This window comes from Vipera berus (assembly GCF_964194415.1).
Source record: "Vipera berus genome assembly, chromosome: 1".
Classification (NCBI taxonomy): domain Eukaryota; kingdom Metazoa; phylum Chordata; class Lepidosauria; order Squamata; family Viperidae; genus Vipera; species Vipera berus.
In genome coordinates this window covers 241667585-241683472 of record NC_138202.1, presented here as the reverse complement: position 1 = coordinate 241683472, position 15888 = coordinate 241667585, and the positions used below count along the sequence as shown (strand labels likewise).

At 36.3% G+C, this 15888-nt stretch overlaps 1 protein-coding gene across 2 annotated transcripts in view; it reads left to right on the top strand.

Annotated features, from left to right (window-relative positions):
- TBX18 (T-box transcription factor 18) overlaps positions 1–15176 on the top strand; it is a 32356-nt gene extending 17180 nt beyond the window's left edge. For both annotated transcript variants that reach the window (XM_081326692.1, XM_081326691.1), the window contains exons 5-8: positions 3812–3979; positions 5086–5150; positions 11381–11475; positions 14165–15176. In XM_081326692.1, the coding sequence (XP_081182818.1) occupies positions 3812–3979; positions 5086–5150; positions 11381–11475; positions 14165–14889 (1053 nt within the window). In that variant the 3' untranslated portion in view covers positions 14890–15176. The remainder of the gene's footprint in view (positions 1–3811; positions 3980–5085; positions 5151–11380; positions 11476–14164) is intronic.
- Positions 15177–15888: the final 712 nt, after the last annotated feature.

Sequence of the window (15888 nt, the reverse complement as noted above, 5' to 3'; positions counted from 1 at the left end):
ATAGTCCTGAATAATACTTTTGAATAAAATACTTTTTTTACAGCGAGGGTGAATGTCTTCTAACAAACCAGTCATGGCAATGAAAATTAGAAGCAGGGACACAAATACAGGTTGCAAGTATAGTTTTCAAAAATCTTTTGAAAGCTATAAAATTTCACTCCAAACATACCAACATACTGATTATTTTATTTTTTCAGAAAGGCTAGAAATTCCAGCCATTTGTTTATTATTATCTATACAGACTCACTGTTGTGAAATTCTAAATCCATGAGGGAGAACAGATATAGCATAATGATATGGCCTTTGTTGTCACACATATGTTGCTTAAATCTGGTTTCTGGTTATGCTGGATGTTTTACAAATACTTAAGTGCTGCTTGCTTGAAAAAGGATTTAGTGTAGTTTGGGATCTTTTATCAATCTATTTTCTTAACTTGCTTTATATTATTTAGATCACTAAAAATAATATTTTAGTTGGACTTTTTATCTCCGTATTATCTTTTGAAGATACAACAAAATCATAATACCTATTTATACCAATTTCTTCCTCTATCTGCATACATTTGTGTTTCATCTGCAGCACTTCTAAGCATAACCAAACACAAAAAAAGTTTCAAGAATCTGCAAACGGGAAAGGGAAAGGAGCAAATTTGAAATATAATTAGTATTCAAGCTACAATATAGTGTTAAAAATCTAAAACTACTTTTAGGCTTTTTTCATAGTGAACTTTAAAAAAAATTATTTCACAGTTGCAAATTTTTTTATCTCAGTCACATTCAGGAATACACACATTCAGGGAAATATATTGAATTGAAATGAGAGATAATTATTTCTAATCCTGAATATAATCCTGAGTGACTTTGTGTAATTGCAACAGACCATTTACTGGTTTGCCCGGTACTTTTTAGCATAAGAAAGAAACATCATAATTCAGTTCATTAATTTCATCCAGAAGGCTTTGACATGAAAGTTAAGAAAATGAAGGGAGAAATTCCACAGTAAGTTTTATTTTTATTTTTTAGTTTCTTCTTGGAAATCATAATCCACAATGCATTGGCCTCTCATTCTTAAAGGGAAGATTATATCTTTATTTCTAATTTCTCCAACCAGTCCTTGAATTCTCTTGTACTGTGAAGAAATCATCAACGTTGCACTATCTGAAGACCCTGGGTTATTAACATTATTTTGTTAAGTCAAAATCTTTGGCCAGTTATTTCTGTAAGACAGCTAGTAGTGATAGACTTTTTTTTAAAAAACCAAAGTCTATTGTCAAATGAGTAACAACAAAAAAACAATCCCTCATTGTGCAAAAGAGTTTCTAGATGGAAAAATAAATAAATAAATAACTTTCCATATGGATAGTGCCAAAAGCATTCACACTCACTCATTCACTCTACTCTTTCTCACACACAAAGAAGTGTATTAACATTTTCAGAATTATGGAGTGATTTCTTCTTCAGTGTGTTTTTACCAAAGCAGTACAAAGTGTCCAAAATATCTAGAATACTTTTGAAATGTTTGCTTCAGCAGAATGATTGTTGATATCTTGTTCTGATAAAAATACAGATGTTGGGGAAAGTACTTGAAGGAAACTTATCTAAGCATGTTTGGTGTGCATCTGATAAAACTGTCAAAAATCAGAGTTCAGTGTAATGGAAGTTTACGTATGTGGAATTTTGCTTATCCAAAAGACTGTCACTTTCTCAAGTGTGGAATGATTTCACTTGAAAGTGTCCTAATGATAGCCAAGATTTTTATTTTTTTTCAAACATAAAATCCTTCCATTTTTGGGCACAGTAAGATTTTATAGTATTTGGCATTCAATAGGGATAAAATGGGAACCAGGGAATGATGACATGCAATGCTGAATTTAATATTTTGTGGCCCATAATGAAACAGGAAATTAAAAATTGTATTCATTTTAAATCAATAGACTATTGGCTGATAGACATGAAACTTCAAAATAAAACAAAACAACTTTCAAAAGTAACATATTTTTTATCTGAAGCAAATTCATATGCATCCTAAAACTGATGTAATATTTTCTCCAGAAATCTTTGAAAATTATGGTTTATAAGATATTATGAAAACATTCCTATGTTCGTTCTAGAGGCGTCACATGAACAGTTGATCTTGGGAAGGAGTAAAAAGAAAGGACTTTTCAGAGATGTAGTAGACATCGCACAGTCTGATGGACAGTGTCTTTACAACTCCTTTTCAGAGATATTTTTCTTCTGAGGGAGATGGGTGGTTAGAAAAATACAACAAATAAATAGCAATTTAGAATCTGTATAGATTAAGTGAAAATATTTCTAGTTCCCTTGGATGCCTGTTGTATTTTCAGTTTATAACTAGGTCATTGAGCTTTTAGTTTTGCTATTCTAATTCCATTTACTTTTGTTTTGCCCAACCTCAGAGTTCACATTGTTAACCAGAGTGTTAATGATGAATCCACATACAATATGTAGCTTTATGAACAGTGGTACAGTTTTCCCAACTTAAGAGTCTTTAGGTATTTTGCACCTGAACTCCAACAATTCTTAAACATGGACTGGGTATTATGAATGCTGAGATTGAACACTTCTGTGTTATTAGATGGGGAAATTGCTCCATTGAGAAGGAAACAATATAGAAAGGCCAGCTCAGGGCTTTAGGATTTGTTTAAAAAAACTTGCTACCTGGATGAATACATTGAGATTCTATGAATGACCTAGGAGACAGAACAAGTAGGAATAGGGGAAGGTATACAAAGATAAATCCTGTTTGAACACTGGCATGAAAGACTGGCATAGTCAGTACAGTTGCAGGGTGGGTAGGAATTAGTTTCATGAACAGTCATGATTAGATTGTTTGAAACATTAGTCAGGAGTATGCATAATTATTATTTGAAATTAGGATCTTCTTTGCAGGATTGCCTGCATTCTTTGGCAAGCTTCTCATGGCATCAATTGAGCATCCTTATTTTGGTTTGTATAGGTCAGGGGTAGGCAACCTTGGCTCTTTTATGACTCATGGACTTCAACTCCCAGAATTCCTGAGCCAGCCATGCTGAGGGGAAAGAGAGGTTTCCAAGCTGAGCCATACTGGCTCAGGAATTCTGGGAGTTGAAGTCCACGAGTCATAAAAGAGCCAAGGTTGCCTACCCCGGTATAAGTAAACACTCCATCTTTTGGAGTTGTGTGAATATTATTTGTATTATGTTTTGGACTGGTGACTACAGACTCTAAGAACATGATTTAAGTTCTGGTCTAAATGGATTTAAAAGATACAGTGAGTATTCCATTAGTGTATAATGCAGTAGTGACATATCTTTGATTAAATTAAAGTCTTAAGATTTCCTTTGCTGTGGTGTAAGTTATGCTATCCTAACCCAAAGATTTTCAGAATGACAGTTTACTATCATTCTTATAAAGTAATAATATGGTTTTTTAAAAAAAATATTGTGTTTATACTGTATAATAAAAAATAAAATTATTCCTTGTAATGGGTATATTCAGTGGCTGATGAATACATGATTACTTCATGATTCAGCAAACAGAAAGTTCAAGAGTATTTCTGAAAATCTTTAGTCTAATCTGAACAGAATCAACTTCAGTCTAACAACCCATTTTTAAAATCTTTGATTATTGCTTCTGATAGCTTAAAAGCCATTCTATTGAACTAAAGCAGGGCAGTTTTGAGATTCAACACAGTATATTTGCTTTGGCCAGAATAAAGCAAGATGGGCAATTCATATTATTATATTTAAAATATTTATGTAGAAGAAATGGGAAGAAAATCAGAACACTTTTCTTTCTCTTTTTCAATATAGATAATTCTTCATTCTATGCACAAATATCAGCCACGTGTCCATGTCATTCGAAAAGACTGTGGGGATGATCTCTCCCCAGTCAAACCCATTCCTTCTGGCGATGGGGTGAAGGCATTCACTTTTCCCGAAACTGTTTTCACTACTGTCACAGCATATCAGAATCAGCAGGTAACTTTTGTTTTATTTTCTGTTAATGCTGATGGCTTACTAGGATAGACATTCATTAAAGTCTAGACAAACAAAAGAAATACTGGTAAACAGCAAAAAACTATATTATAGCTTTACAATAAAACCAGTACTGACCTATATAATATTGAATTCCTAGTCTGTTTTGAAGGGCTGATAGAAAGAGAAGATTGAAAACTATATGGAATAAACACAACACTGCCTCCTTCAAGGCTGCTGGTACCTGTCCATTTCCCCCAAAATCATTAATCACTTCTTGAATCAATTCTTTATCCCTCTCCTGACTATCCAGAGGAAGTAGATGGGAAACATATCCAACCTGCTAGTGGTAGTAAGTAGACGTTCTTACCCACTTCCTCAGACTCAACAAACTCAAATACATCACAGATGACATTATAGCACACTCAAAGCACAAATGATGGTTATACTTGCAAAGTGCCTAATCAACATCTTGTACATTATTTCCCAGCCAGGTGTGAGCCACCATGTACAAGGCTATTGGATAATATCTGCCGATGCTATAAGAATAGGGGAATGCAAATGCTTTGTTGCCCTTTCCACAATCCCTTTAACCTGGACATGGCTAGGTTTGATTTACACAATCGAACAATGTGCTTTTGAACATATTAGGTGTTAATTATTTATAATATCTGGCTGAAAGGTCAAAAGGCTGCATTTGATTCTCTTTGTTGACAAATGTAACATGCCAAGGGTATTATACACCTATCAATGCATCTCTAGCCTCCAAAAAAGCAGGATAGTAGTAAAGCTATTGGGTAGAAAAATCAATTCAATCAAAATGAGATTTGCTATTGTTTTAGATTTTTCCCCATGATTTTTATAGGAATTAAATTTCCATTGAACTATGTCCCATTAGTTTCATCGAACAAATAATAACTTGATATATTTAACATACCGTGGTTTTTTGGTATGTATTTATAGAATATGCTTGCATTATTATTTAATAGTGGTAATTCAATTTTCATGTAGACTTTCTGTGTGTTATATTAAAAATTAGTGAATATTATATTGGTTCTAAAGTCTTACATTTTATAGGTCTACACATTTTCTACGTGTTATCTTTACAGATCACCAGACTCAAGATTGATAGAAATCCTTTTGCAAAAGGATTTAGAGATTCAGGGCGCAACAGGTAAATGTTTTGACATTTATTGTAAAACTACAAGTTGTTTGTGCAGATGCATAAGTATTTGGTGCAAAAGTAGCATATCTAAGTTGTGTGTCACATTTGAGAATTAAAATTTGGTATAGATTCATAAAGTTGGAAGGAGCCATTAAGGCCAACTCCTTGCTCGGCATATAAATCAGATTAAAGCATCTTGTGTCTGCTTGAAACCACGCAATGAAATGAAGCCTGTCTGTTTCACTAGTTGTTTCATTTTGGAATTGTTCTTGTTGATAAGTCTTTTTTTCCAATATTCCTTTGGAATCTGTCTTCCTGTAACTTGTGTCACTTGTGTCCTGTATTCTGGAACAATAGAAAACAATCCTTGATTGTCTCCTATTTGATAGCCTTTCAGGTATTTGAAGAGTAGTCTTATATCCCCACTCAATTTGCTTAATATTTAATAAGTAAATCTTCAGCTAATAGAGCTTTGTTTCTACTTTCTAGGTCACATTTATTGTCCGTTTCCAAACCTGTTTTGCGTTCTTTGAAACTCCTGCAATTCTTCTTTTGGGATGTTTAGCAAAACCATTTAGTGAAAAAATATTTATCCTTTTTTCTTTGCTCATGTTATTTACAGCCTCAGACATTGTTTCTAAAAACCAGCATTTTGTGTGTGAAAAGTATACTGTGTATGACTGACAATCTTATGAGGTAAAATAGGCTTTATTGAAAATAGAGTTCTTTGGACAGACTTTAGAAAAGAATGTTATACAAATCTTTACTCCAGGAGATGAAATGTATATTTTCTCCCTTCTCCCTTAGAAAAAAATATGATAGGTTACAGTTAATAAAATTGGCCATTTGGAAGTATAAATTTTGATGGTGATAACAAGTAGGACATTCCTTAAAAGCATCTTGTATAAATTATCACATTGGTTTCACTTCCTCAGGAGATGGGCTTTTATCTGTACTTTAGCAAAAAAATAAAAAATCTCCTGTTACCACAGGGATAAAAAAATTAAGGCTGTTTTTGAAATTCACATATCATACTATTTCAAAATTCTTTCCTACAGTGTTTTTGGGATCAGTCTGGCACCACTGTCTTAGAAAAGCAATGTCATGGGAGATACTGGTTGTTTCAAATTGCTAAGCTAAATTGCCATTCTGGTTTGATTGTGTCTCCAAAGAAAGTGAATTCCATAAGTTAATTATGTATTCTACAAAAGACGTGCTTTGTCTTTTCTCTCTAGACTCTATTGCCAATGAATTTAATTGGTTGACTTCAAGTTCTAGTGGTATGAGACAAACTAAAAAATATATCTTTCTGCATATCACTTATCATTTTGGAAATTGCTACCCCATTTTTTTCTAAATTAAAAGGATCTAGCTGTTTTAGTATTTTCTCAGGGATAATTTTGGTTGCAATTGTCTATACCTTTCCCACATTGATTTTTTTTTAGTTCTATGAGATGAACAGAGTAAGGAAATCATAATTATATGTAGGCTTAAGTGTTTTGTCTTTGGTAGAAATATGTAATTTAAGAGAAAATATATCTGTATCTCAGGAATATGCTGATAATTGTTATCATGCAAGCCCATCCCAAATTAGAATCCCTGACCCACTCACCTGTATAGCTGTCACTCTATTGAGTTTAAGCAGTAAAATTTTTAAGCAAACTAACATTCTGGCAATTGCAGAAATAGTTCACACTGAAAATTAGTTCACACATTGGGAGACAATGTATTTTTAGTTTTTAAAATATTTGATTTAGTAGCAGCCTGAAAGAGAAAAACCAACGTCCTTTATAATTGGCATTTTTTATGGGTAACAAGCAAGTTCATCGGAAATGACTTTAGATCCATAGAACCAAAGCTTGGGTGCTGTATTGGTATTAATATTCTGATGGATATGATTATTATAATAGGAACATTATACTACAAATATATGAGTAATCAATTAAATAAATTCCCATGTAATATTAGATTATGCAGGAAATTCTTTAAACCTGAATAAGACTTCCAAGTTGAGAATTTCATTTGTTTAGTAAGTGATATAATTTTCTCCAAGTCCTTGTTGGGTAAGATATTCTGCCAAATCATCATGGTTTAAAACCAGAGATATAAAGAATGTGATCTCCCTGCAAAAACCCTCAACGTGACCGCTGGTGACAAATGATGGGCGTTACAGTATAGTTCTGCAACTTTGGTAGATGTAATTTGCACACCACTGTTTTAATATAAACTAACTTTCAAAACAAGACAAATTAAAACAATTGGGTTGATTTAAATGACAAACCATGAATTAAAAAAATTAAAACTGGGTCATGGTTTTTTTCCTATTGTACAAAAGAATTGCTCAAGTTCAAAGCTTTGCTTGAGCTTGCAGAAACTCACGCATTTAAACATTTTAAAAAATGCTGAAAAAATTGAGAGCTTATTAACAAAATTGTGTAACTTCAAAATTAATTATGAAAATAATAAAAAGGAAGGAAAAAGATTAAATCCCTGGAAGGTTATAAACAAAAATAAAAAAAAATCAAGTAAATATTGCTTGAAAGCCTTATTTCCCACTTTTCAGGATGAGATGGGATGTTGTAGGAAATCCTAATTCAGATGATTACAAAAAAAACAAACCCCACAATCCTTTGCTGGTTAATAGCACATATATTTCTTCCCTAGGTCATATAATAATTCTTTTAGCTATGCTCACGCCCTAAAATCTATAATTTGGGAAATTTGGAGAGGAGAAGAAGAATGTATTATCACATGCAGCAGTCAATCCTGGGTCGTATTAATAAACCTATCAATAATAGTGCAATATGTAATGGTAATAGGACAAAATTAAACCATGAGTTATCTTGAGTTGTTATCTCTAACAACATTTGTAACCTGCCTTTATTCCATATTTGCTGCAGTGCACTTCAGCTTTATCTGTGAATCATGCTTAGTGAATTATTGTTGTTGTTGTTAGTTGCGAAGTCGTGTCCGACCCATCGCGACCCTATGGACAATGTTCCTCCAGGCCTTCCTGTCCTCTACCATCTTCTGGAGTCCATTTAAGCTCACGCCTACTGCTTCAGTGACTCCATCCAGCCACCTCATTCTCTGTCGTCCCCTTCTTCTATTGCCCTCAATCTTTCCCAGCATTAGGCTCTTCTCCAGTGAGTCCTTCCTTCTCATTAGGTGGCCAAAGTATTTGAGTTTTAGCTTCAGGATCTGGCCTTCAAAAGAGCAGTCAGGGTTGATCTCCTCTAGGACTGACCGGTTTGATCGCCTTGCAGTCCAAGGGACTCGCAGGAGTCTTCTCCAGCACCATAGTTCAAAGGCTTCAATTCTTTGGCGCTCAGCCTTTCTTATGGTCCAGCTTTCACTGCCATACATTGCAACTGGGAAGACCATAGCCTTGACTATACGCACTTTTGTTGACAGGGTGATGTCTCTGCTTTTTAGTGTGCTGTCTAGATTTGCCATGGCTTTCCTCCCGAGGAGCAGGCGTCTTTTAATTTCTTGGCTACAGTCCCCATCTGCAGTGATCTTGGAGCCCAGGAAAATAAAATCTGTCACTACCTCCATTTCTTCCCCATCTATTTGCCAGGAATTGAGAGGGCCGGATGCCATGATCTTGGTTTTCTTAATGTTTAGTTTCAACCCAACTTTTGCACTCTCCTTCTTCACTCGCAACAAGAGGCTCTTTAGTTCCTCTTCACTTTCTGCCATTAGAGTGGTATCATCTGCATATCTTAGGTTGTTGATGTTTCTTCCGGCAATCTTAATTCCAACTTTTGATTCATCTAGCCCTGCCTTTCTCATGATGTGCTCTGCATATAAGTTAAATAGGCAAGGCGACAGTATACAGCCTTGCCGGACTCCTTTCCCAATTTTGAACCAATCAGTGGTTCCGTGTCCAGTTCTCACTGTTGCTTCTTGGCCCGCATATAGGTTTCTCAAGAGACAAATAAGATGGTCTGGTATGCCCATCTCTTTAAGGACTTGCCACAGTTTGTTATGATCCACACAATCAAAGGCTTTAGCATAGTCAATGAAGCAGAAGTAGATGTTTTTCTGGAACTCTCTAGCTTTCTCCATGATCCAGCGTATGTTAGCAATTTGATCTCTAGTTCCTCTGCCTCTTCGAAATCCTGCCTGTACTTCTGGTAGTTCTCGATCCACATACTGCTGGAGTCTAGCTTGTAGAATTTTAAGCATAACTTTACTAGCATGAGAAATGAGTGCAATGGTGCGATAGTTTGAACATTCTTTGGCACTGCCTTTCTTTGGAATTGGAATGTAAACTGATCTTTTCCAATCCTGTGGCCACTGTTGAGTTTTCCAAATTTGCTGGCAAATTGAGTGTAGAACCTTTACTGCATCGTCTTTTAAGATTTTGAATAGCTCAGCTGGAATACTGTCACCTCCACTAGCTTTGTTGTTGCTCAGCTTTTCTAAGGCCCACTTCACTTCACATTCTAGGATGTCTGGCTCAAGGTCAGTGACCACCTCATTGTGATTATCAGGGACATTAAGCTCATTCTTGTATAGTTCTTCTGTGTAATTTTGCCACCTCTTCTTAATCTCTTCTGCCTCTGTTAGGTCCCTGGTATTTTGGTCCTTTATCATGCCCATTTTTGCATGAAACGTTCCCTTCATCTCTCCAATTTTCTTGAAAAGATCTCTGGTCCTCCCTATTCTATTGTTTTCTTCTATTTCTTTGCATTGTTCATTTAAGAAGGCATTCTTATCTCTTCTAGCTATTCTTTGGAATTCTGCATTTAATTGGGCATATCTTTCTTTTTCTCCCTTGCCTTTCGCTTCCCTCCTTTCCTCAGCTATTTGCAAAGCTTCCTCAGACAGCCATTTTGCTTTCTTGCATTTCTTTTTCTTTGGGATGGTTTTGGTTGCTACCTGTTGTACAATGTTGCGAACCTCTGTCCATAGTTCTTCAGGCACTCTGTCTATCAGATCTAATTCCTTAAATCTATTTGTCACCTCTACTGTATATTCAACAGGGATATGATTTAATTCATACCTGACTGGCCTAGCGCCTTTCCCTACTTTCTTTAATTTAAGCCTAAACTTTGCAACAAGAAGCTCATGGTCTGAGCCATAGTCAGCTCCTGGTCTTGTTTTTACTGACTGTATAGAGCTTCTCCATCTTTGGCTGCAGAGCATATAGTCAGTCTGATTTCTGTGTTGACCGTCTGGTGATGTCCATGTGTAAAGCCGTCTCTTGGGTTGTTGGAAAAGAGTGTTTGCTATCACCATCGTATTCTCTTGACAAAATTCTATCAGCCTGTGCCCTGCTTCATTTTGTACTCCAAGGCCAAACTTGCCTGTTATTCCAGTTATCTTTTGGCTTCCTACTTTAGCATTCCAATCTCCCATGATGATAAGGACATCATTTTTTGGTGTTAGTTCTATAAGGTGCTGTAGGGCTTCATAGAACCGGTCAATTTCATCCTCTTCAGCACCGGTGGTTGGGGCATAGACTTGGACTACTGTGATATTGAATTGTTTGCCTTGGATTCGAACTGAGATCATTCTGTCATTTTGAGGGTTGTATCCCAGTATTGCTTTTCCTACTTTTTTATTGACTATGAAGGCTACTCCATTTCTTCTGAGGGATTCTTGCCCGCAGTAGTATACCTGATGGTCATCTGAATTAAATTCACCCATTCCTGTCCATTTTAGTTCGCTGATACCTAAGATGTCGATGTTTAGTCTTGTCATCTCTTGTTTGACCACGTCCAGCTTTCCTTGATTCATGGATCTTACATTCCAGGTTCCTATGGAGAAAGAATCTTTACAGCATCGGACTTTCCTTTCACCACCAGACATATCCACAGCTGAGCGTCCTTTCGGCTTTGGCCCAGTCGCTTCATTCTTTCTGGCGCTACTAGTACTAGCCCTCTGCTCTTCCCCAGTAGCATATTGGACGCCTTCCGACCTGAGGGGCTCATCTTCCAGCGTCATATCGTTTTGCCTTTTGGTACTGTCCATAGGGTTTTCATGGCAAAGATACTGGAGTGGTTTGCCATTTCCTTCTCCAGTGGATCACGTTTTATCAGAACTCTCTGCTATGACCTTTCCGTCTTGGGTGGCCCTGCACGGCATAGCTCATAGCTTCATTGAATTACGCAAGCCCCTTCGCCACGACAAGGCAGTAATCCATGAAGGGGAGTGAATTATACCGTCCTGAAAATGCGAACAAGTTTTAGGTAATTCAGATCACAAAATATTCTTGTTGTGTTATCTAGGATGGGGCTGGAAGCTTTAGTAGAATCTTACGCATTCTGGAGACCGTCACTGAGAACACTTACGTTTGAAGATATACCTGGGATTACAAAACAAGGTAACTGTTGTTTATGGATTGAATGATGCTAAATATAATCTATGTTTTGTTTCTCTCATTTAGGTAATAACTTTTGTTTATTTAAATATTTGGCTATAGAATCCTGTGTTTGTTTTAAAAGTTAGACTGATAGATTGAACCCATTTTTCTTTTAATAATAGGAAATCAAACAAATCTAATAAAAATATATTAGAGAATTTCAGCAAGGGCTATTAAGGAAAAAATAATTATTAGTAAATATCATACAGTACCCCATTTCATCAGATACTGAAAAAGATGAAAAAATATAGTCCATACCACATGCAGAAGTGATCGGGAAGAAATCAAAAGGTTCCTTCATTGCAATTATTTAAGAATCAGACTTTTCCTTGCTATTAGACCTTCTATAGATTCTCTAGCCCCCCCCCCAAAAAAAAGTGGTTAACTGTCATCCATCAGATTGAATCTGCCAATACATTTCCTTGTTAGAAAAGCAGGTTTTTTTTCTTCTAGCATGATTTCATACAAATACTTAGATTCATTTCCTTCAGAGGTTCCAGAGTTCCTGAAATTAACAGTATGAGCAACAAAACTTAAGAGTTTATTCAGTTTGCGCAGAATAACATGAAACTGTTATGTGTTAGAAATATTTGTGAAGAAAAATAAGTTCTGAAGCTAAAATCCAATTTTAAAGAAGTTGAAGTCCTATACTGATTCCATAGGAAAAGAGAAAAAAAATTGATATCGTATTATGTGACAGGACACTAGTCCAGATATAGAATTAACAGGAAAAACATGTTCAACATAATTGATTTTAAATGTTTTATGTGATTTGTATAGTTAATGTATAACAACTAGCCAGAAGTGGATATGGGCAGATCTTGCTTGTAATTATAACAACTTATAATTACAGTAATAATAACATTTGCTACATCAGTTACCATTAAATCATTAAAATTCCTTTCCTCCCATCTACATTTGCTACATTAAAAAAAGGAAGAAATATTTTGAGATTACCAACTGTATCCTAGCTTTTCTCCTGGACTTTTCTATTTCTTTTTCTGTCCCTTCTCATTACAATATGCTCTTTAACATATCGCTACAAACTATATTGTGCACATTGTAATTCACCCACAGTTATTGTGTACTAACAGATTCTAATCTGGGTTCTCTCAATCTTTGATCTAAGACTGAGGAAGATTTTTTTGTGCAAGCTACGCACTTAGCTGTTCAAATACAGTAGTGCATGCCTTTCCACAGCGAAGCAAATGTTTGATCCACTAAGGATAAATAATAGGTGTTTAGTTCTATAAATACACAATAGTTATAGTAGTGTGAAGACTTTGGCTAATATCAATCAATCAGAATAGACCTGAAAGGGACCTTGGAGGTCTTCTAGTCCAGCCCCCTGTTCAAGCAGGAGACCCTATATATCCGTGGTGGCAAACCTATGGCACACGTGCCACAGGTGGCATGCAGAGCCCTCTGTGGGCACGTGCACCGTCACCCCAGTCCTAGGTCTTCAGCTGGGTTTTATAAAACCTTTTCATTTTAGGCTTCCGCTGCCATGTGCAAAAAAAAAAGGTTCGATCAATCAATCAATTTCAACTTCTCGCGGGAAAAAAAGATCTTGCAAAGTTGGAATTGATTGAACTTTTTAGTCCCATCCAGTCTGCCATTACCACCACAGCCACGCCCACCCAATGGGCCACGCCCACCCAGCACTTGACGATACATAAGTGGGTTGCAGCTTGAGCACTTGGTCTCTAAAAGGTTCGCCATCACTGCCCTATATCATTTCAGACAAGCAACTGTCCAATACGCACAAGTCCAACTGCTTTATGTATTTAGCTAGAGGTAGGCAGCTCAACATCCCTTCTAATTAAATGATTCAACATGAATGTTGCATTTATTAATTCCGTACTCATTTTCTAGATTTTTATTTTATTTATTAAATTTCTACACCACCCATCTCGCCTGTTTATAGAGTTCGGGTCTTGACATTGCAATGCATCATGTTTCATTACTTCTTCCCCCTTCTACTTGTAATGCCTTTTGAAGATTATTCTGTAAAATACAGTACATAAGGTACAACAGGAAATTAATGTCCACGATAAATAAAATTTTGAGCTATAATATATAATTGTGTTCACTAACTGTATAAAGAAAATTCTTTCTTCAGAACTGTCTTTAAGAATTGCAAACAGTTATTTACTTTTTAATATAACCTCTATTATAAAGTGTGAAGCTGATTAAGATGGCAAAGTCTGAGGAGTATAAAAGGAGCAGTGAAGTCTTCCCACTCCATTCTGCCTTGTCATTACTACCTATTGAAGGAAGAGTTACATTCTTGCATTTAATGTCAGCTTACTGTCCCCACATGTGGCAGTAGATGCTATCTTGCACTCTTGAAGCAATTGAACCACTAGTCCAGACATGTCAAACTTGTGACATCATGTGACATCACGCGACGTATCGGAGCTTTTTCTCCATTGCTGGCAATGGGGTGGGCACAGTTTCCTGGTGACGCGTCCGGCCCATGGGCCAGCAGTTTGACACCTCTGCACTAGTCTGTTCATTTTTTATCATGGTAGCAACAAAAAAGCCATTTTTGTGCTAACCTGCTATAATCTAACTTTGGCCACTTTAGGACAAAATGCAACAATAATAGATAAATGCCTTTCTGTAATATTCTGATACTTCCTTTCAGGAAACACTAGTTCTTCCAGTTTGCTCCAAGGATCTGCCAATGGGGTACCATCTACTCATCCACATCTCCTTCCCGGGTCACCTTGTTCTTCTCCTGGTTTTCATCTCACTCCCAATACTAGCCAGTTCTGCAGCCTTGCTTCAGCTGACTACACGGCCTGTGCTCGCTCAGGTCTAACCCTTAACAGGTACAGTACTTCCTTGACTGAAACTTACAGCAGGCTTGCAAATCAAACCAGTGAGACCTTTGCAACTCCAGGAACCCCCTCTTATGTTGGCGTATCAAATGGTTCAGCTGTGAATATGCCTGTGGCAGGTAGTGACGGTGATGCATTCAGTTGTCCTCAGGCGGGATTATCGATGCAAATTTCAGGGATGTCTCCACAACTCCAGTACATTATACCTCCTCCATCTAGCAATGCCTTTCCAGCAAATCAAGCCCATCCGAACTCCTACAACACTTTCAGGCTGCATAGCCCTTGTGCTCTGTATGGATACAACTTCTCCACCTCCCCCAAACTGGCTGCAAGTCCTGAGAAAATTGTTTCTTCCCAAGGAACTTTCTTGGGGTCATCACCAAGTGGAACCATGACTGATCGGCAGATGTTGCCCCCTGTAGAAGGAGTGCACTTACTTAGCAGTGGGGGGCAGCAAAATTTCTTTGACTCTAGGACCCTAGGAAGCTTAACTCTGTCATCATCTCAAGTATCTGCACATATGGTTTGATAAATACTTCTAAACTAAAAGTACAGTGCATTTCTTTTTACAGTGTACCCCCCTCCTTTTTGGAAAAATGCTGAGGTGATTAATATGACTTGTATAAATAACAACAAAGGAAAATAGTTTGAATCTTTTGATTTGCCTGTGGGCAAACATTTGGATAGATTCTGGCATCTGAGTTAATCTGATTTAGTTATCAGGAATAGTCCATTTAATTTCTGAGTAGCATGCACTTCATTTTATAACACGTTTGGCCATGTGCAACAAATTAAGCAGGACTTCCTCCAGCACTCTTTCCCACATTTTTCCTTCTTTAAGGAACAAAACAACACTCAGCTCTGATGTAGATGAAACAAAAAACATTTCACCATGCATACGTTGTACTTGTGTATTATATGTTTGTGTACAAACTAGTCTGAATACAGTGAGCCAGTGCCATAATGTGTACATTACTTCTCTGTTGTAAGAGAGATAACCGACCTTCATTAGACTTAATCTGGACTTCAAGCTACATCATGCTTTCAAAACAAAGAGACAGGATCATTTTCTTTTTCAGCTTTTATGATGTACTAGTTGATTCTGTGCTGTGCTCTTGTCCTTATGATGCATTGCTAACAGGACTATCTGCTGGCTTTGCATCATATTGCAGATGTAGTGTGACAACTAAATTATGGAGTGAAAGGGCAATATGTAATGTTTTGTACAAAATAAATTTAAGGAAGACTTATTCCGTGTGAAGAAAGTATAAAGATTTTCTATATAGATTTTCTATTTCTTAATTATTGAACATAGTACTACAAACACAACAAGACAAGATTTCTAAACCTTTCTGTATCTTGTTGAGGATAATGTTTCAAGGTGATAAAGCAGTTGGGTGTATTGTCACACCATTCTGTAAAACTGCAAAAATTTACCTATATACTTTTCTCCCAGTATAAGTGATTAGACGTGAATGCTAACTTCTTTTGAATTTACCAAGAACAAAATGTGGTGTTCAGTAATTGT